General features: G+C 35.0%; 3 protein-coding genes across 3 annotated transcripts; 2 read left to right on the forward strand and 1 right to left on the reverse strand.

Moving 5' to 3' along the window:
* The first annotated feature begins 1,837 nt into the window (after positions 1 to 1,837).
* Positions 1,838 to 9,861, forward strand: LOC130828754 (uncharacterized). Its single transcript, XM_057694723.1, has 8 exons — positions 1,838 to 2,268; positions 3,576 to 4,295; positions 5,357 to 5,452; positions 5,545 to 5,628; positions 6,544 to 6,778; positions 6,881 to 7,041; positions 8,964 to 9,242; positions 9,338 to 9,861. The coding sequence occupies exons 1-8, from the start codon at positions 1,945 to 1,947 to the stop codon at positions 9,392 to 9,394; spliced, it is 1,956 nt and encodes a 651-aa protein (XP_057550706.1). The 5' UTR covers positions 1,838 to 1,944; the 3' UTR covers positions 9,395 to 9,861.
* Positions 9,862 to 10,234: 373 nt separating this feature from the next.
* Positions 10,235 to 13,991, reverse strand: LOC130828755 (uncharacterized). The gene is made up of 3 exons (XM_057694724.1): positions 13,838 to 13,991; positions 12,002 to 12,793; positions 10,235 to 10,975 (listed from the first exon to the last, which is right to left on the reverse strand). Exons 1-3 carry the CDS (start codon positions 13,858 to 13,860, stop codon positions 10,663 to 10,665), a joined length of 1,128 nt encoding a protein of 375 aa, XP_057550707.1. The 5' UTR covers positions 13,861 to 13,991; the 3' UTR covers positions 10,235 to 10,662.
* Positions 13,992 to 15,529: 1,538 nt separating this feature from the next.
* Positions 15,530 to 20,731, forward strand: LOC130796871 (chaperonin-like RbcX protein 2, chloroplastic). The gene is made up of 5 exons (XM_057659291.1): positions 15,530 to 16,259; positions 18,455 to 18,546; positions 19,552 to 19,609; positions 19,730 to 19,795; positions 20,220 to 20,731. Exons 1-5 carry the CDS (start codon positions 15,957 to 15,959, stop codon positions 20,337 to 20,339), a joined length of 639 nt encoding a protein of 212 aa, XP_057515274.1. The 5' UTR covers positions 15,530 to 15,956; the 3' UTR covers positions 20,340 to 20,731.
* The last annotated feature ends 1,365 nt before the right edge of the window (positions 20,732 to 22,096 follow it).

Genomic DNA, 22,096 nt, shown 5'->3' on the forward strand with positions numbered 1-22,096 from the left:
CTAATTCACCATATACTATTGAGTTTTCGTCCGTTAGCATAGAATACCATCAATGACAACTGCCGTTAGTGTGCCGTTTGTGGTAAATTAATAATTCACCATATACCATTTACTTTTTTTTATTTGCGTCAAATACTATCAGCAGCAGCATACTGCTGAAGAAGCAATGCTTCCTCCTCAGCCTAAATGGCAACTTTATCAGCTAATATAAAAGTTCACCAAAAAGCCTCTATATATCTCTATATTTAACAACTAAGATACACATCTGAAATTAATTTTCATTAATATTAACATCACTAGCATGAGCTACTCAATATCAATATGTAAGACCATCATTCTCCTCTAACAAGAATAGTAAATGGCTAAACAAAACCCCTAAATTATGCCCAGCAGCAACTTATGTGAGAGGAGATTGAGAATCTTGAAAAATTAACAACGTATTCTCAAACGCAGACTAATCCAAGATAATAACATATTTTATATTACAATTAGTCACCATAATTTCTTCAAATGTTTGATTGACGATAGCCATCACAATAGTTATGACATGAACCTTTCACCAGCTAAATGCTATAATTGTGACGCGATATTTCAAAATTGCAATTTTGCACCAAATTAGAATCAAATCTAACATCGATCACCTGAAGCAATCGAGCGAATTCTTTATCAGCCTTAAGTAGCTCTTCATTAAACTGCGAGTTACCAGTAGAAGACTCTGCAACAGTATCATCGTTGATGGAAAGCAAACGCAGTTTATTCGAAACCGAAATTAAGTCAGAATCATCAGAAATGATTCTGCTATCATCACCGCTGACAATCTGTAACATAAAATCAATAAGTGGAAGAAAATTCGGTCATGAAATAGCCAAATCCAAAGTGATTCAAGCAAGAGTGAACGAAGGATACCTTCTGTTCATCAGATGGAATTGAAGTAAGAGAAAACAACTGGAATTTGAAAACCTGTAAAGTGAAAAAGTAAAAAAAATTGATTATTTTAAAAATGAAGTAAAAGCAATAAAAAAGAAAGATGAATGAAAACCTGAGTTTGGTTCTAAATCACTTCACAAACTTACAATTCACTTTACACAAATCGATTTTAAGGATTTTAAGGATTTTTGATGGATTTTAAAGGTTCTAGATTAATGTAGACGAATACAAAGTTTCTTGAATGGAGAAGAAGAAAGATGGAGGATCAATTTTTTGAAGAAATACCTTGTGTTTGGGGAAGTCAAGCCTAACATTGACGCGCAGTTGAATGCATAAGGGCATACTGGTAATTTACCACAAACGGCACACTGACGACAATTATCATTAATGGTATTCTGTGCTAACGGACGTAAACTCAATGGTATATGGTGAATTAAAACATTTCGTGTGGTATATGGTGAATTTCAAAGAAACTCAGTGGTATATCATGAAATATCCGAATAAAATAATTTACTACAACATATATTAAATAATAATAAAATAAAAAATAATTTAAATAAAAAATAGAAATAAGAAAATAATAAAAAAATGATCAGTCGCATGCAACCAAACGGTGGATGAGTCTCAGAAAACGTGCGACTGGACCGCGGTTGGATTGCACGTTTTGTGCGACAGAATCACGGTCCAGTCGCACGTTTTGTGCGACCCATCCGCGGCTCATGTTCATTAATGTTCGCCATCGTGAATCGATTTGAAGTTTTAGCTCTCTTTAATATAGAGAGTGTTTTTAGAGAGATAATATAATTTTTGAGTTCGTAAATTAAACACGAGCAATATTAAAAATTCAATATATAAGAATGACAATAAAATGAAAAAGGCTACAAAGTTTAATAATAAAAAAAAAAAAAAAAGATAAACACCAAAAATCAAGGAAGAGTGTATTTCTTTTTCGTTTTTCTCCCTCAATTTTATCTCTCCTCCCCGCTGTATGAAAACCCGCCGCAGCCGGCGGAGGCAATGCCGACATCAGCGACGAAGAAACCGTCGGAAGACCTGATTTTCCGGCTAGAATCGTCGGAAAATCAGACAAAATATAAATCACTACGAGAACTGAAAAATCAGATCATTGGAAATCGCACCAAAAAAAATTTCTACGTCAAACTCGGCGTCGTAATTCCTGCTGTTGTCAATTCTCTCTCTTCCGTTGATTCTTCCGTCGTCGTGCAAGCTTGTGCTGTTATCGGAAGCTTCGCTTGTGGTATAGATGCTGGTGTGAAGGCTGTGCTTGATGCAGGCGCTTTCTCGATCCTTTTTCGCCTCATTTCTTGCCCTGATGCTAAGGTAGTTTCTTTTATGATTGATTTTTAAGTTTCAATTCTTATTTATTAGGTTTCGGATTTGGTTTGATGTTGGAATTATGAATAATTATGATGAATGATTGAATGTGTTGGTCGAATTGTGAAAATTGAGCATTTTTGATGCGTATGCTGTGTGAAATTAATAAATTAATAATAGGTATGTAATGGATTGGTGTTATGAAATCGATGTTTAAAATTGTCTAAATCCAGCTATTTTGGTATGAATGTTGAGTGAAACTGAGGAGAGATGTGTAATGAGATTAGTATTGGAATTGTGAAAGAATAGAGTTTTTGGTGTGAATTTATTAGGATAATGGTATTTTTGTTTATGGTACTTGTTTTTTTACTAAAATGTTTGATTTAGCTTGATTGTGAGTGAAAATGATAAGTATAACAGTTGCACTGTGAAATTTGATATGTTTTTGTTTTGTAAATTGATCTGCTGGAACACGGAGTAGAGTTACGTGTGCTTTCTTTTAGTTCAGGAAGAGTTTGAATTTCTTAATTTTAGTGGTTTGATGAGTGGTTTAAATGTTGAACTTTACTGCTAGCTAGACTTGATCTCGGAACTCATTCAAATATTCAATTAATTGTAAGGTATTTCTGTTTGTAAATTTGATTTGAATGTTTGATTCTGTTGGAGGTTGAGCGAAAATAATGGATGTGGTAGTTTAATTGGGGATAGTGAGCTGTCTTATTTGTAGATATTGAGTAACTGGAACATGGAGTTGAAATGTGTGTTTGTTCTTTTACTTTTAGGTTTAATTGAATGGTTGAGTAGCTGCAATGTTGAATCAGCTTGGAAGTGACTTTATGATAGAACTCATTCAAAAATTTAGTGGGTCGAAATGCGGAAGTCTATGTTAATAGCTTAAGCGTTTTCACTATTATGTGTCCTGTTAACATATTAAAAATCAATATACTATCTCTGTTTTTTGATTGCATTGAACCTCTCACATAAAAAGGAGAAACAATATGATTATTGGTGAAAGCATGTTATTAACCTTGAGTGATCCTTTCTGAAGTTATGAGAGGAAATGTGATTCAAAGTGTGTATCTTGAGGTAATGTTGACGGATTTTTTCATTTGATAGTGATCTTAGATCGCTAAATATTTAAAAATTGAATTGATCAAAGGGGACATATGGATCGTTTGAATAAAGATATATTACAATCCCTTGAAAAAGGAGGGGGTACTTAGTACCTACTAGTACTACTAGGCAGACTTCTAAAAAGATTGACTATTAATTCACAATAAAGTGTTTGTAATTAAAACCTCGAATGTGTACAGGTTGTGGATGCTGCTGCTCGATCGCTGAAATTGATTTATCAATCCAAGTTGGCTCCCAAGTATGATTTTTTTTCAACAGAGAACATGGGCTTCCTTATTTCGGTTTTGAATGGAGAGGTTGAGAATCTAACTGGGCTCGGTGCCTCTATTATAACGCATTCATGTCAGACAAATGTAGAACAAAAGGTACTATGTGAGGCTGGTATATTAAAGAACCTTCTAAACCTTCTACGAGGTACTCTGAGTCAGAGAGAGGCTAGTTTAGAGGCTTTAGCCGCCATTATTAAGAATAATCCTGATGTTAGTTTGGAATTTTCTGAAGCTGATAATGGAAAAGCTTTTAGAGCTGTATGTGAACTAACAAAGGATAAGTATCCTCGGATAAGGCTTCTAGCTTCCATCTGCTTGATTGCTTTGTGGAACGCTTCACCATGTCATGTGCAAGATGTTGGACTCGGAACTAAGCTAATACATATTTTGATTGAGCTTCTTGATGATCCTGGTCAAGTTGGTGATGAAGCTCCATTTGCTTTGTCCAGTTTGATTGCTGAAAGAGAGGACCTGCAAAAACTAGCTTTTGAAGCAGACATCATTGAAAAACTGAGCAATCATTTGAGGAAAGAACCATTTCAAACTAGACGGTTACAGGGGATATTTCTGGTTCTTGCAGATGTGTGCTCAAAGTTGGAAGTCTGTAGGGCAAAGCTTTTATCTCTTGAGGTTTGTCTTTTCACTTTAGTTCCCCCAAGCTTGAAAACTTATTCTTCATGTTGTGTACATGTATCAAACAGTCAAATTTACTAAATGTCACTTCTATATATGTTTTTCATTTCTTCTCATGTTGCAGCTGGATGAAGAAGGGGCTTGTCCCCTTTCTCTTTTCAAAGTTACATTCTACGTTCATAAATATCCTACTTCCTGAGTTTGTTCGCTCCTTTGAAGAAACATGTAATCATGTTTGATCATCTTTATATTTGTTTCATCATTCATGTGAACTTCATATCTTGATGTCTTTTCTTTTCTTTTCAAATCCTTTTTGCTTTATTACTGGAAGAGCCAGTTGTAAGAACTCCCAAGACTTGCTTGGAAATAACAATTGCCGGATTTAGCTGTTACTGATAATGATGTCACCATAGAGGTCATTGTCCAATAGTATACAAATATGATTGTTTCTAACTATTCGAACATTAGTGTGGTGGGACAAAGGGAGCTTGTGAGCTACTGTTTAGAGCATGATTGGATCAGAAGTAACCAATTAAAGGCCAGAGGGGTAGCGGGGTTGTACAATAAAAAGATGGGTGGATCTAGTGGAAGGTTGGATGAGGTAGTGGAGGTGAAAGGAGGATCGAGAGATTGTTACCTTATTTTTGGGGTAATGGTTCCTCACACTTTGAGGTGCTTGTGCCCAAACTGACAGAATAATACCTCCAATCTTTTTTTACAAAATTATCAGTTCCTCATCCTATACACAACTACCTCCACCAGTCTTCATTCTTTTTATTTGGTTTCTTAGATCCACATTAGTTCTTAACGTTCAACATAAGCAGGACAAACTCCAATGTGACTCACTAAGTAGACTTCCATAAATGTTAGGATTGAAGTGGGACTGTCAGTCAGCACACGATATAACACCTACAGTTTATCATGGACAAATGGTATAAGTCAAAAGTTGGATTTGTTTGTACAGTCCCTGGTTTGCTATAATGTGAATATGTGATAATGAATGGGAAGAATAGGATAGCCAGAGTAAGTAGATCCTAATTTTTTTTCTCTTGTTTTAGATCCTCAAATTGGTAGCTGAGGCATTAAATAATGACTGCTCAGAAGTACAGACTGCAGCTTGCATGTGTTTGCGCAGTGTTTCTCGGTCAGTCAAGGTTTGCACTTGTATAATCTTTGTGAAGTGTGTACTTATATATATGCTCATCTTCTAGTCTTCAACACATTATCTCATACCCCACTATTTCAGAATTTGAGTGCAGGTGTATTTATGAATGAAGTGGTTGTAATTCCGTTGCTTAAGCTTCTAAATGATGTTTCTACTACTGTCCAGGTACAATTCTCCCTAATTGCCATCTACATTGATAAACGAATTTAAATAGGGTGAAAATCTATATTTAAAATGTGTCATTGCCTATTTCTCGCTCTTATTAATAATATGTGATAGTTTTCCCCCTTGAAATTTTGCAAGCTGTGGAAGCTAAAAGCTTGGTTTTTTTTTTTACTTCCTCCTTTTGTGTTTACGTTCATCAATTCTTGGTCACCTTCAAAAACGAGAAAATATGAGAGAAGTTACAATTTGACATGTATACCCTTGTGATGAAGGAAGAAAAAATGGCCCCAGAGAAAGGCTGTATTGTGAACGTCAGTAAATATATGTCAAACTACTTGAAAGAGAAATGATGTAGTTAGTTGAAAATTTTGCAAATGAATATGACGTACTAAAAAGAACATAACAAGTTCAGGAATAAATTTGAAAATGTTCAATACTTGTGGCAATCTTGTTCATGCAACAGTTGCAAGATGTGAAAAGGAAATTTTTATCCATTGACTCTATCAACACTATTTTTCTTGAGAATGAGAATGTGATAGGAATAGTCTGTGCAGACAGTGTAAATAATTTCTTAGCTTAAATGTTTGCGTATCATTGCTCATGATATGAGAAATTAAATAAACTGGATTGTTAAATGTCTATGTTTGAATCTTGTAGCACCCTGGATCCAGCTATTACCAATACAAATTTGTTGTTTTTTGTCATCTTACATCTGCTGTGGTGTTGTTTCCTTATTTACACCTCCGCCCTTCCATCCCTTGGCTGGAAGTGAGTCTGCCTGTGCTTTGTCTGAAGCTAAGACAAGAAGTCAGACTATGTAATCTGATGTATTATACCTTATTTGTTGTTTTGATGCATGTTGGGTGGAGTTATCCTTCTCATCTAACATGTATGTACATTACTTTACTTTTTTAGGTTGCAGCACTTAGTGCTTTATGTAATTTAGTGGTGGAGTTTACTACACGTAAGTCGGTGTTTCTTCAGTATGGAGCTGTAAAACAACTTGTTCATCTATCAACATCAATGGATTCTACTATCAGGTTGAATGCCCTATGGGCTCTGAAAAACCTGATCTTTTTGGCCGAGAACCAGTTCAAAGAGGGAATTTTTATGGAGTTGACTCCTTCCACATTGTTGAGTCTCATATGTGGTAATCATTGTTGTAAACTTGTTATAGAAGAACATTTTAGCACCAGATAATGGCTACCTTTACTAGTTATATGATTGCCTTTGCCAATTGATGTGCTTGCAGATCCTGAGCCAACAGTCCAAGAACAAGCTATTGGTTTTGTTTGCAATCTTATTGATGGATGCGTTGACTCTATTGACTATGTCTTTAGCGAAGATTCTGCTTTGTTGCATGCTATTGGAAGACAACTGAGAAACTCTTCCATGTCTGAAGTCTGCATTGAGGTTAGTTCTCTATAGTTGCAACACGTATTTGGTGTCACAAGACTGAGGAAATATGGTTTATTTTTTTGAGTGCATGCTATTGATATGTTTGGAGCTGATGGACGAGTTTCTATCTTTTTATAATTTTTAGCAATGATATGTATCATGCAAAATTTGTCTGCTGATGCATTGTCCATATCAGTTAATGATTATATAATACAATATTGCCGAAAGAGTTTCCCCAATTAAGTTCACGCAACAAAAATGTCTGCTTAGACGGTTAGACCCTGTTATCACCTTAGAAAAATGTCTGATGAAAGAGTTTGCTCAATTAACTTTAACTAAACTTTGTATAGAGGAAATATTATGTTAAGTGCGCTCTTTATTCAAAGATAAAAGGTGTTGGAAACTTTGTTCATTGAGTTGCAGTAAAATCAATTACTGAATGGCTTAAATTTGGATGGTTGCTTGCTGTAATCAGTCAGCCAGTCACCGCTAGTACTTTGTATTCTTGATTCCACAATTGTGTAGAGGAACTATCATCAATCAAGTGCATTATTCTTTCTGGAAGACGAAAATTGCTCAACTTGAAGTGAGATGAAGTAAAAAATGTACTCCATTCTATTCAGCATAATTGTTCATTTTGACTTTTGACACTATTCATCAACCATTCTTGAGTTGTATTGTATTCTTTATCTATAAGTTATAACATAGTCATGTAGGATCTTATTTGATTCGTCTCAATACAAAGATTATTAATATCAAATTATTTTAATTTTTAATTATGCACAAGTAAAGATACTAATGATAAAAAAAAATGACGTCATATGATACACATATGTTGAATAGGAGAGAGTATTAAATTCATAAATGTTGCGGCCTACTAATGCTCTGTGTTCTGGATTTCAAGGTTGGAGCGAGTAATTCGTACTACATGAGGTCACTAACTCACTGGTCACTCAAATTTGCATGCAAATTTAGTTGAAATTTCAATAATTGGTCTGTAATATATTCTGGGCAATTTTATTGATTTCAACATGCACTAGGCAATTTATATTATTTCTATTTCTAAGTGTTAAAATTAGGGGCTGTTTGGTAACTCTTTTTGAAGGGTTGGAAACGGAATCAAATAAGCAAATCCATTACCTAGTGTTTATTTTTGTTGTTTGTAATATTTCCACTACTTTGCCATAAGTAATTCCTTTACTTTGTTACAACAATAACATTGGAGATAACAAAAAACTAGGAAACTCATGCTCCTCATCTCCTCTCGCACCATTCTCATACTATCGCCTCTGTTTTGAAGCAATCCCTTTCCATTTCATTTCCAGTTTCCACTTCTCATACCATAATCCTCCTTTGTGGTGATGGTTAAGTGAATTCTTTTATTTCTTTCCCTCTGCTTGCACCCTGAATTATGCTGGGGTATGTTATGCCATGCGTTGTTCCCTTTGTAGTTAACAGTATGCATCCTGGATCCTCGTAATGCAGCTTGATTCTTTTTCCCCCATTGTGATTTGGTATAGAACTGGTGAGAGATAAAAAGTGCAGGTGGGGCCGTGTGTGTGTGTTGTGATGGGTGGCTACATAAAGGCTCTAATTTAATATACCGATTGTTCATCCCTGTATTATTGGGAATTTGGGATACATAATTGCTGCTATGTATCAGAGTCAGAGCCTTTCCCCCTGTGCTTGCTGCACGGGATAGAATTTTCCACAATCGTGTGACTTTAGCATTTAAATGGTCTTATGGTTTTTACCTTTTAAGTGTTAGCTCAAGGTACATTTGTAAATCTGTTTCTGCAGTTCTATACTTATTTTAGTGGAAAGGATCCATAACTGGTGATTTGGTCCCACAGTCTAACTTTTGGCACATTAAAGTTTGCTGACCTTTTTTTTTTTTTACTTTGCTATTAATGTTATCTTTTCTCACGTCCTACCAGGGGATGTATGTACTTGTAAACGTGGCAACTGGGAACGAATTCCACAAAGAAGCAGTACTACAGCAATTACTCCCACCAGCTGGTAGCAATGACCAATCGGTTATAGTCAAGCATTTGCAGAGCAGTGACGATAGGTTACGCACAGCGACTGTTTGGACTCTGGTAAATCTCACTACTCCCAGCAGCCCTGGTGCATATGCTCGGTTTGTCAAGCTACAAAATGCCGGTGTATATACTCAAATAAAGAATATGACATGTGATCCTTGCCTTGATGTTAAGGTGAATCATACATACACAACTTAATAGTATTTATGCAGAATCATGTATTTTTTAAAACCTTTTATCCTTACCGTTTCTCTTTTATTGTCTTGCAGCTTCGTGTCAGAACCGCATTGGGACAGTCGGTGACATTTTCCGACATCACTTCCTAGTCATTTTTTTGATCACTGAGAGGCCTCAATGTAATATTAGAGTCCAAGGCTTTTCATATGCTTTCTCTACAGAGATCTGAAATTCTACATCCAGTATTAAATCATAGCAGAGGAGACACCCTTCCTTTTGGACCTCGAAGAACGGAAATTTGCTGAATGCTGTGCGAAGATTGTTTTGTAATGTATTCATAGTACAAGGGAGGTTTGTCGTTGAGGTTAGCAAAGGCTAGCATCTTCATGGTAACAATTCCCGAATTTTTCATATTGCTTGTGTTTCATAGAAAATTGTTGTGGATTAGAAATTAGAAAGTGTTGCTTAGATACCTGAGATTAATCAATCTAAGCTTCATCTTGAATCACGTGCGGCAGATTGTTCCCAGTATTACAAGACGCGTCAATGACAATTGCCTGTGTGATATTGTTGCAAGTATTGTTCGTACTTGCATTTAAGTGAATTATTTTCGTCACGTAAGTTGTCAATATTTAATTCTCAAAATAAGTATTTTCGTGTTCAAGCTTAAGGTCTGAGTTTGTTCACTAATACCAACAGGCAACAGCGAACGTGAAAAAAGAAAAGTTTACCACGACCTTGTTTGCTGTTAGACTCGATCATAAATACTTGAAAATTAAAATTTTTCAAAGGTTATTATTATTTTTTTTCTTTTAAGAAGTTTATACTTCATCCGTTGTCTTAGTTCAACACGCAACTTTTAGTGCCTCAAATGGTAGTTGTTTGCACGGAATCTTCAATCCCTTCAATGAAATCTACTACCTTGGTTCTTTTGTCCATGAACGAACATGATTGAAAAACCAATTGCCATACTAATTTTTGAGGTTGAAAATAGGTTTCTGAAAACCAAGAACAATGTATAAATAACTTATTTTTACTGCATTATACAAAATACAAATTACTACGGTCTTTAAACAAACCCACGTTCATCTAAACTCCGAACGTGCTACGAGATGCATGATTACAAGCGTTGATGCTGTATTTTGAGATATAACGATCAGGGGTGCCTTTGCTCAGATTATTCCAATTCTAACGCAACATTTTTGGCTTCGAACGAGATCAAAACTTGGAGTCCAACAAGAACCGACACATGATGATAAGACCTTAAATTGTATGAAATGTTCTATATCCATATCCCTAAACATCCGATTAACGGTATTAAGCACCTCTGGAAGATTACATGTAGATTATAGACATCTAAAAGGCATGAAGAAGTTATAGCAAGAAGCTTATACCAAAAGTTAAATAGCTATAAGAATCACTGTCCCTTTGAGAGCGCCTCGTTTAGTTCTTCCTGGGATGAAGCAAAGAGCTCAATGTAGCGGCTTCCGAGGGTCTTCCTGTCCCTTTCCATTGCGGCCTCTGAATCTTCAGCACTCGCGAACTCGACAAATGCTTCACCGGTTGGCCTCCCATCTGGCATAAACGTAATGTTGATTGAATCTTCAGATACAACAAATCCATTGAAGAATTCTATTATATCCTCCTTTGTGGCTGAAAAGGGCAGTCCTCTTAGCTTTAAGATTCCCGTATGCTTCACCGGTTCGTTTAAGTCTTCTTGAGAACTTGCTCTAAGCGTCAAACAAACAAGAACGTTAAGATCATCAATCAACCAAATTATTGTGACAGATAAGTGAAAACCAACCCATGGAACAACAATGAGAAAAGCTATTATATTACATTGTAGAATATGTCGTTGAACAAAACAAAATGACATGACCCCGACTCTTAAATATATACGACTTTCTAAGTTAATAGACTCGGAAACTTGCCTATATTACTCCTTGATAGTTACCCCACCTCTATAAATATCCATTGGTTCTTGACAATGAGTTGAAACGAGTAAAGGGTGGTTATTATTATTAGTTGTGCTATTTTCAACTCAAATCCTTGAAACTCCCAATCAAAATCGCCATTCACTATGGGTTAAGAACGTAATTTCTTAGTGTCTTTTTAGATAAAGCAGCAGTTTCCTCCCTGTCACAAAGTAATACTCAAAATGGCCCCAAAAAACTCAAAAAATTACCAAAACTGACAATAATTTTGTTTTTCCGATTAGTGATTCACGATTCGTAAGGAGATCAGAATCATATGACACTCCTTAGATATGGCCTCACACACACGCTAAAGCATTGAGAAGGATGGACATAATCAAAAAGCAGTCAGTAAAAATTCTTTGTACAGCAAACTTAAGCAGTTACAGAGGACGAATTGATGCTGGTGCTGGTGGTTTACAGGTATATTTGCAAGGAAAGTTCCTTAAAAATTCCTACCTAATGGAATCTGGTACCGAACATGCTTTTCCCATCGTAAACTCCTAACATAACTTGACATTACCCTAACATGGTATTGGATGGCAAATTGGTAACATATATAATCAAGGGCAAAAAAGATTTGGGAATTGACAAGTATTGCTATGTACTTGACAAGAAATTTAAACTAAATTTCACATAAATCCTCTACAATTACAGTTATACAAATGCCGACAATCAAAGTGTAAGGCCTGTAGGCTGCTGAATAAGAAACACAAAATAATGCATACTAGCTCAACTACAATATGAAACAGAAGAAAAAGAGGGGAAAGGTCAGAAAAGCACCTTCCTTTAGCAGTTGCTTCGTCCATCTCTTCTTTCGATGCAGGAAACAGCTCAATGTATCGACTCCCAAGGGTCATTTTGTCTTTAACCATAGCGGCTTTAGACTCATCCGGACTGGAAAACTTCACAAAAGCTTCCCCAGATGGTCTACCAGAAGAATTATAAGTGATATGAACAACATCATCAGCAAGATCAAAATCGTCGAAAAATTTCTTGATGTCCTCTCTTCTTGCAGAAAAAGGCAAACCTCTTAACCTCAATATTCCTGTGTGTTCCAACAATTCCTTCCCTTCATCATAAGACTTTGCTCTAGAACCTCTACGTGGAGATTTGCTACTACCATCAGAAATTTCACTTGTAATAGCCTTATAATATTCATGCCTCTTGCTTCGAAATACCTCTACATATCTCCGACCGATATTATGCCTGTTTCTCTGGATGGCCAATTCCACCTGCATAGGATAGCCCAGAACACAATATGCTTCTCCGGAAAAGCGGCCACCTTTATGAATGAATAGAATATCAACTAAATCCAGACCCCGAAGAAACTCTTGAATATCTACCTCAGTACAGTCAAAGGGTAGACCACGAAGTCGAACAACAGGGAATGGAGGAAGCTCGTTGGCATATCCTGCATATGAAGTTGGATTATACATATAACTCGAACCAGGTGAAGCTCCATAGCCAGTTGAGGCACCATAGCCTGCTGAAGCCCCATAATAAGAAGGACCCTGGTCCATCAACCGTTGTCGCTTTGGAGCCATTTCACGCCCATCAGGAAAATCCCCATATCTATTCATTATTTCACAAAGATAAGAAACAACTCACAATGGAGCGAGCCATATATTAAGATTCAGCCATCAAAATCAGTAACTACCAAACAGTTCTAGTTCAGCAATTATCAACCCACAAAGGCAACTAAGCAAGTAATCCATTGATGACGGAATTAGTCAAACAGAAACCATAACAAAAGAACATTGTAATCTTGATCGAGGATGACAACATCTTACACCACTTAAAACATACAATTATTGTTCTCCTATACTAGTCAAGTCATATCTGCTGCATACATCTCTCTATTCAACAAACATAAAGAACTCAATTGTGCCAAATAGTTATGCATCAAGAAAAAGCTCATCAAATAAAGAGCGTTTCTTATTCACTAATGTTATTTGTATCAAGAATCAATCGGAAACAACCTCTTTGATATTATTTCAAGGGTAAGGTTATCCACATCCAACTCCCGAACCTCCCAATATGGTAGACACTTGACATTGGGTCTTGGGATAATGACATGTAGTTGTAATAGCTATAAATCAAAGAAACAAACCTATAATGTCAATTTTTTCCCTTTTTTACGGGAAAACAGCTACTTTGAATCTCATTTTAACTTCGAGTAATTCAACAAATCTTACTAACAGTTTCACGAGAATCAAACACTAAACAGCACCAAACACACTACAAACTCAATCTATTACCACACAAACTGGAACAAAGTCATTAGTCACCATACAATTAAACCAGAATCAAGTAAACTAAACTAACCCTAAAGTATTAAAAATGCCCAAATACTCAATATTATTTCTTTTTAGCGATTACCCATAATAATTTAACGTCAACAAGAAAAAAAACCCATTTAAAGTTCATATCATTGAGGTTTCCAACTTCATATAATATTTAAGATCGCATAAATAACAACCTGCAGAAATCACGAGCTAAAAAAGGGATTTTAACAACATCCAAGATTCTAAGTGTATACTCGAAAATGTAATCATATCATATGAAAGATTATCATAACAAAATAGCAAATACATTATAAGCATAAATAAAACTAACCCTCCTCCTCTGTTGTAGTACATCTTAATTTTTTTTCTGGGATGAATTGTTCGTGCTCTTCTTCTCAAAACCCTCTTTCCCCACCCCCCTGTTTTTCTGTGTCTAGGGTATTTCTAGGGAGTATGAGCACTTCAAAAGTTCTAACAAAGTTAATGGGCTTGTAGTTTGGGTTTAAGTGGCCTTTTTAAAGGATGATAGGCCTCAATTTTGGATTTTTAAATGAAGGATCAAGCATCGAGAAAAAATTGAAATAGATAATCTAATTTATATATAAAAAAAAGAGTACGAAATAAAATGAAAATTAACTTATTTTTAAAAATGAGCGCCTAATTTTCGAACCTGAGGTTTAGTTCTGTTCGCAGCTAGTAACTGTGCTTAATTTTTTAAAAAAGCAAAGAAGCCGTGAATTGTTGACTTTTTGACCCTGTTCGCATCCACTAACAGGCCCATTATGCTCGATGGTGTTCGCAGTTAGTAACTGCGAACAGGGTCAAAAAAGTGAACAGTCCTTTCGTAGTTACTAACTGCGAACAACTTCTTTGCCTTTCTAAAAAAATTAAGCACTTGTTCGCAGTTACTAACTGCAAACAGAACCAAACCTTTGGTTTGTAAATTAGATGCTTATTTTTGGAAATAAGTTGATTTTTGTCTTATTTCGTTTTTTTTAATAATTTAGCTTATCTATTTCATTTTTTCGACATAACCGTCTAATTCGACTTGAACCTAACATGCAATAAGTGGTTTAAACAGTGATTTTTGATCCAATTAATTAAATGAATCGATTTGATTAGATTTGGTTATTAAATGAGTTAGATTAAGGTTAAAATTATAAAGCTAAAACAAATCCGTATAACTCATTAAATTATACGAGTTATTTTCGAGTCAAGTTAATCAATGAAACTTGAATTTAATTCATTCAATATTATTTTATTTCTCCTAATTAAACAAATACAAAATAAACAACTCATAAATTGAAAGTTTTACATTGAGGCTAACAAATACGATGTAGTCAATATTAAATATCCCAAAACAAAACAAAAAAAAAGTTTTAATGGGCCCGATTAAGTGAGTTGAAATCGGGTTGATCTGATGGTAAAGTAAAGATTGTGATTTTTGACTCAATTAATTAAACTAGTTATGTACAGGTCAAGGGGTTTATGACCAATTTATATGTTACTTGAACACAAATCTGCCCCCGACCTGATCTGTTTAACAAACTTAAGAATATTGTAATTAATATCATATTCATTTTTTCGATCGATCTCAATGAAACGACCTTAAACTAAATAATTCATATCTTTTTATTTTTATTAATTTATTATTAATTGTGTTATTTGACTCATATATATATATATATATATATATATATATATATATATATATATATATATATAACACATGTGACGTATTATACAACATTTTGCATAAATTGTAGAGACTTGAGAGATATATTGAATCTTATACAATTTGTGTTAAATTGTAGGAATGTTGAATTGAATAATAAACGCACAAAAAGTTTAGCTCAGGAATAATTAGTACTATCCTTCAAGGCAAGTGAAAAAAGAACAGTTTTAACACGTGTGAATGTGTGATACACAATACAACTCATAATAACTGAATTGTTACTTACACGTTGCTCAACTTTAACTACCCTACAACGTTGGAACCCTCTTAACCGTCCAGGTGATTGGTCAACCTACCCAAATTGTGTAGGAAACTGTTAAAACTAACTAACCCCAATCGGAACCCGTTTTTAGTACAAGCCTACTTCTTTTCAATAGATTTGGACCTCATAATTTTCTCTGGTCATCACATTTAATTGAAAATTATAATTCTGAAGAAATACAAGGAAAATTCTATTGTACATTCAATTGTCTCCCAGATCATCCTTTCTTCTAGCACGTTTCCTTATTTCAATTCCCTTTTCGTCCCAATTCATGTACCCTATAAATCAAGTCTAAATTCTCCACTTTTTTTTTTTTTTTTTTTAAAACCCACCAACTGTTTGTTGAATTTCCCCAGAGAGTCAAATTTGCTTATTTTGGTGAAAAATATACATTTTAGTTATCTGGAAATTTTTTTGGTGAATTTTTTGGTGGGTTAAGTTTATTTTGTGAAAATGGTGGGTGGATTTTCTCTTTTGAGTTCTCCTGTTATAGATTATTCACATGCTTGTCCATGTATATTTTTGGATCCTGTGAATTGTTCTAGTATGAATCTCAAGAGTGGTATGGGTAAAAAGCAATCAAGAAGCAGGGAAATTGGATCATTGGAACTTAGTAGTTCCTTTGTTGATTCAGGGAAAGATTTTTTGGGTATTGTGAATAAGAGAAGCTCAAGAAAACAGAAAAAAATTAGAAGTCCTTTGATTGTCAATGAACTTGGAGGACAGTATGAGGAAAACTTTGAGGATGTTAAGACGGTAACAATTTTAAATTTATGGAATTTATCATTTATTATGAATTTATGATAATATATAATGTATTTTTGTTTGTTAATGATCATGTTGAATCAAATTTAATCATTTATATTTTCTGGTAAATGACTGAATAAGCCTTTGGTGAGTCTGATGTATGCAAGTGTAGCCATAGAATTTGCTGAACTTGGCTACTTTTTAAGGATTGCTTATGGTTTTATTTTGAGAAGTCATGTGCCTTGATGTCAGACCTTTTTGTGTTGAAGGACTGACTTCTAGTGCAGATAAATCGTAAAGTATAATTCTTTCTTTCTTTGCCATAAAAATTTAACAATTGACTTGTATTTTTGAAGCTTCTAAGATAATGTGTTCAATTTGACCTGAAGCTTTAGATTGTATTCCTCTTTTTCTTTGAGTTTTCTCAAGGTGAAAACAGCAAGTTTAGCTGTGTAATATCATTAATCTCTTATTTCAAGTTACAACCATATGAACTATATATTTATGTTATGTTACTCAGACTCTTCATTTCATTTTGCATCACGTATACGTGTTCGAAACTTGATGCTTGGACATTGGTATGGCACTTAGGCACTTCATTTTAGGCGTAAAATTAGATATTTAGACGTATTTGACACTTGAACACGTACCAATATCTGACATCAGTACCCGTGTTCAAGTAACATAGTATTTATGTACTACACAGGAGCTAAAATAGAATGCTAACTAACTAAGGCTAAGCATGTGCTAATCACATGTAAGGAATTGCAGAAAACCCTAATAAAAAAACAGAAAACCAGAAGTGTAACTATAACAACCTTGAGGAATCTTCAACAACCTATCAGAGTAAGGAGCATAGTGCTGCACTGCTGGGTAGATGATCACCTTAGGATGAGTTGCTGCCTTGTCTTTGCTGCATACTAAGCTTGATGTTGTGGCACTCTGTGTAGTAGTTTGTTTGTTATAAGCTTCATTGAGTATGAATCATAATACTCAATTAGTTCACTTAGGTAAACAAAATGGTTTAAAATGAAAGGAATAGGGGGTGAGGTAAATTGCTAGTTCAGATGTTTGAGAATTTAAGGGTGATATTGAGACCGATTAGCTCATGAGCTACACAAGCCTAATCAAGACTTTCACGAGCCACACAGGCAAAGCTTCACTTTAAATGTCAATTATTAATCAAACCCATCCGAAGGTGAGCTTGAGTCATGTGCTAGGAGGATGCCAGATGGTTGCTAGAGAAGTTTGCTCGGATGAGTAAGCTAGTGGCTCAGACTATCATTGTGCTACGAATAAGGAAATGGCATGGAAGAGAGTGCTGGAACGAGCAGAAAAGGCAGAGTCTGGGCGCTGTTCTTCCTTGGACGAGTGATGGTTTGCTCAAACTATCGAACGTCCGAATGGGGCAAGCAACTAGAAGGCTTGTCGGAGCAATGTGTAGTTGGGTTGAGCAAGTCATATGTTTTGTGTGGAGGTTTGCTCGGTCTTGATCTGACAAGCACAATGTTTTCTGTGTGAACTTATGCCTGTCTTACTCTAGAGCTTTTATTTGGCAACAATTTCAAAACTCGGGTTGATTTTCATACTAAGTTTTACTCTAGAGTTCTCAGCTCGAAAAAATCCAAGTCTACTTCCATGAGTTAAGCTGAGCTGCCAAGTCCACTAGTTTGAGATAGACTGGGCACCCCTGTGGCCCTGTCTCCCCGAGTGAAATTGTGATATGCATACTTTCAAAGGTTCATGCTATTGGCTTCATCATAGACATCAAATCATTTAGATAAAATATCATATAGAAAATATAAACAAGTCTCTCTTCTCCCTCGTGCTTTATCTTGGAGCTGAGGGTCATTCCTCATGCATTCGTGCATATGATACTTGAAGAAGAACTAGCATCTTTACTGTGCTTTACCAACATTTTGGAAGTATAGATGGACTAACCCTAATATAAAACTATAAACTTCATCGATGCAGTTAGACATGTAGGATAAAGGATAATAAGATTTTGTTTATTAACATCGACTTTTTTGGTGCTTTAAAAGAGGATTCTGCTGGTTTTGTCCAAGGTAAGGCATTTCGATGTTAAACTAGAGTTATCCAATACTCCTTTCGATGTTTGTGACAAGCATTATTGTCTCTTTGTTATTGTCAATTTCTCTGATATTTTTATTTTGACTAAAAAATTGGTTGATTCTGGTTTTCAGCAATTACTCAACTATTTTACTTACAAAGCTGCGAGGACTGTTCTAAACCAGCTATATGAAATGAACCCCCCTCAATATACATGGCTCTATAAGTAAGTACATGACTATCTTTATCAGTTTTAAGTTACCTACTCTATTTTTACGCTTCATCTTCATAATAGGTGACAATTCATTAGTTGTAGTGGCTATTTTTCTCAAAGAACCAAAGATTTATACTCCCTATGAATATGCTACAATACGGTAACTTGAGATTTTTTCCCAATTGTTGTAGAAAACTCGAAGGAACAAGAGGGAGTAGTTCTTTCGTTTCAAATTATAAACAAATATAGTAACATAGCTCTTTAAATCATGTATATTTCTTGTCGATGTGAAGTTGCAGATAATATTTGTCATCAAGGGTCAATAGAAACAACCTCTTTGTTGTTACAGAGGTAAGGTTGCGTGGATAGCATTTGACGGAGTTCCTATTTAGCTATGGTTGATATTGGGAAAACATAGCTTGAGATCAGCCAGCATAATATAAATCGGTTCAGTTTTATACTACTCTGTCCCATTGAAATCGCAACACCATACAAATTTTGTATTAGAGCTTTTAAGAGAAACTTTTGCAATGTCAATGGGACGGAGGGAGTAACTAGTAATGAAATGCGTCTTATCCATGAGTTCTATTTTGCCAAGTAAGTAGCTCCTGTCAAATGTATATGATGTGTGCATATGTAGTCTGTGGTACAGGACCATAGTGTAAAAATAAGGCCGCATCGCATCGGCAACGTTGTAAAGGTTTTCAAAACAAACGAACCGTTATTTTCCGCGTGTAAAGGTGTAAAAAAAACCTCATTTTCAGCTGTATCAAGGGATATCTTATGATTTGCCCGATATTTAGGCATTACGATAACTGCATCACTCCCGTTACCGCATCACCGTTCTGTTATTGCGATTGCGACTGTTACCGCATTTTTACACTATCAAGACAATGCACACCATAAGAATCAATGTTCAAGCCAACACTTCATAGAAATTGTGTGTCGTATGTTATCGAGCATTCAAATATTCAAGAAACTGATTTTCTTTCAATTTTTTTGTTTTTCTCTGCGCAGTTTCCTCCTAAAAAACAAACCTGCAGATGGAAAAATCTTCATTCGTAAGCTTGGGAAGGTATTAAAGTATCTAAAAGCATTCATTCATTTGTCCCTACATGCGGGCATTGATATAGAATTAATAGAAGGGGACCATTGTTCTGTCAGAACTCATCATACGAGTCTTTTAACTTGACAGGAAAAACAAGACCTTGCCGAAAGAATAATGGTAACACGACTTCATCTATATGGAAAGTGGATTAAGGTCCGTTTTCTTCTCCTCATTTGCGTTACTTTTGAGTTTTGACATACACGTAGAGGCTTCAGTTGATGCGATTAGCCCAAGGCTTGTAAGCCGTCTGAACTTATTGGACTATAGGCCCTGCTCAGACTGGTCATCTAGCTTAGATCATGCGTCATATATTTGATGTATGACCCCTATATTACTCGGATTCTTCATTTTGCTTCAAGCACTCGTGTTCGATCTTTGATGCTCGGACATTGGTATGGCATTTAGAACTTCATTTTAGGCGTAAAATTGAATATTTAGACGTATCTGACACTTGGACACGTACCGGTATCCTACAGCCCGCCTAGCCCAGTTCACTTGCTATCTGCACATGTGTTGGATGTCTGAGTTATGCTTTGACATCTTTTCTAACCCATTTCTTCCCGTCCTATCGATGTAGAAATGCGATCATGCTGAAATATACAAGAACATATCAGACGAAAACTTGGAGTTGATGCGCGAAAAGTTACTGGAAACCATTGTATGGCCTTCAGATGACAACACGGAGAAGATCGGATAATGTACATTTAATGGTATCTATGGTTTGCAACTCATTGGCTACTCTTTGCAGCAACATTTTGGTATCCTGGGCACGATTAAGACAAACAAAGAATGCTGCATTTCATAGATGTGTGTGCATATAGCATTGGTTGTTTTAGATTATCAATTGTAAGAAATTTTATCCTAATCTTCGCGTTTATTATACATTCGGTCCATATCTTTAAACGAAAACGATGCTTTATCAGAAAATTAAATAGTCGTTATAGTTTGATTAGAGCTTCAAAAGTTTAATCTTTAGTATAGTTCAATAGTTCTTCACGTAATTTTGGTTCCTTTGTCCAAAACAAATGAGGAAACATCCAAGAAGAATTCTGTTACGTTTGTAGAGTTGAAATTTGGGGAGCTTGTGTAGATTATGCCGTTAATGTTTATTTAACTAGTACTCTCTCTATCCATTTGAGTCTGTTATTGAAAATGATTTTTCTCCTTATAACATATCATTTTAGTCGTGCTGAAAATAAATCATTTAAAAACAAGAAAATCATTTTACTAATCACAAAAGTTGATTTGAAACCATGATCAAGGATATGTTATGTTCTCCTAAAGTGAATTAGACGGGATTTGAGGTTATGAGCATTACATCTACTCATAGCAGGATCCAAACTACTCCTATGTTAATTGATGTGAAAATTTGAAATACATAAGAGAAAAAATAAAAAAAATTAACAAAATAAACTAAGTTTTAAACTTATTTCAAAAGTAAGCGTGAAATTTTCAAATCTAAGGTTTGGGGCTGTTTGCAGTTACTAACTGCGAACAGGTCAAAATAGACAAAATAGCTGTTCGCACTTACTAACTGCGAACAGCTATTTGACCTGTTCGCTGGTAGTAACTGCGAACAGCATGCTGCACAAAAACAGGTCAAAAATAGTTGTTCGCAGTTAGTAAGTGCGAACAACTATTTTGTCTTTTTTGACCTGTTCACAGTTATTAATTGCGAACAACCCTAAACCTCAGGTTTGAGAATTTCACGCTTACTTTTGAATTAAGTTTAAGACTTAGTTTATTTTTTTAATTTTTTTTCTTTATGTATTTCAAATTTTCAATTGATGTTTACTACGTAGAACATGTCCTTACCTCATCATAAAGTGGCTACCGTTTCGGTGAAGTTTATGGAGTTAGATATGAATAATTTATTCTTTTATTGATTTTCTGTTTTGCAACTTCTTGTAGATTAAAGTTTTTTAAAGTACATGATAAGTTGAGGGAAAAGTAAAGGTTAGATGAGGGGCAGCAATAGTCAAATTCAGGTTTTATCTAAGAGAAATGGTACCTACTTTAATTGAGTTATGACCCGGTTCTTTTTTATACCCTAGACAACAGCTCCTTTTGTATGAGACTGTCTCACTGTGAGACTAGTTTATAGAAGAGATTTATTATGGTAAAAGTTTCTATTATTGGGTTATTTAATCCAAGTATGGAGCACGTCTCACGATGAAACCGTCTCATACAATAATTTGTGTAAAAAAAAATATGCTCTTTGTTAAACATTATGTTGCTTAAAAATCAAATTCTTAATATTTTAAGTAGAAAAATTATGTAAGTTATTTATAGTGTTGATTCTGATATTTTGTAAGCTCTAGGGGAATTAATAGATGTGAGCCCTCCTCTATGGAAAATTAATTCTGATCTTTAATAATTACTTGAAAAAAACACTTCCCTAACACGAAAAAAGAAGCACCAAAAGCCAAAACAAAACACCAAAAAGCCAACAAC

The sequence above is a fragment of the Amaranthus tricolor genome, chromosome 12, assembly GCF_026212465.1.
Source record: "Amaranthus tricolor cultivar Red isolate AtriRed21 chromosome 12, ASM2621246v1, whole genome shotgun sequence".
Taxonomy (NCBI): domain Eukaryota; kingdom Viridiplantae; phylum Streptophyta; class Magnoliopsida; order Caryophyllales; family Amaranthaceae; genus Amaranthus; species Amaranthus tricolor.

Bases quoted from the DNA above. Each gene is read 5' to 3' on its own strand.
- LOC130828754 (XM_057694723.1), top strand. From the start codon at position 1,945: ATGCCGACATCAGCGACGAAGAAACCGTCGGAAGACCTGATTTTCCGG. The intron at 4,296-5,356 runs GTTTGTCTTTTC...CTCTTGTTTTAG, and splicing joins CAAAGCTTTTATCTCTTGAG to ATCCTCAAATTGGTAGCTGA. The intron at 5,453-5,544 runs GTTTGCACTTGT...CCACTATTTCAG, and splicing joins GTGTTTCTCGGTCAGTCAAG to AATTTGAGTGCAGGTGTATT.
- LOC130828755 (XM_057694724.1), bottom strand. From the start codon at position 13,860: ATGTACTACAACAGAGGAGGAGG. The intron at 12,794-13,837 runs GTTAGTTTTATT...AATAATGAATAG, and splicing joins TACTACAACAGAGGAGGAGG to ATATGGGGATTTTCCTGATG. The intron at 10,976-12,001 runs GTGCTTTTCTGA...TTTGACGCTTAG, and splicing joins GAAGCAACTGCTAAAGGAAG to AGCAAGTTCTCAAGAAGACT.
- LOC130796871 (XM_057659291.1), top strand. From the start codon at position 15,957: ATGGTGGGTGGATTTTCTCTTTTGAGTTCTCCTGTTATAGATTATTCA. The intron at 18,547-19,551 runs GTAAGTACATGA...TTCTCTGCGCAG, and splicing joins CAATATACATGGCTCTATAA to TTTCCTCCTAAAAAACAAAC. The intron at 19,610-19,729 runs GTATTAAAGTAT...TTAACTTGACAG, and splicing joins TCATTCGTAAGCTTGGGAAG to GAAAAACAAGACCTTGCCGA.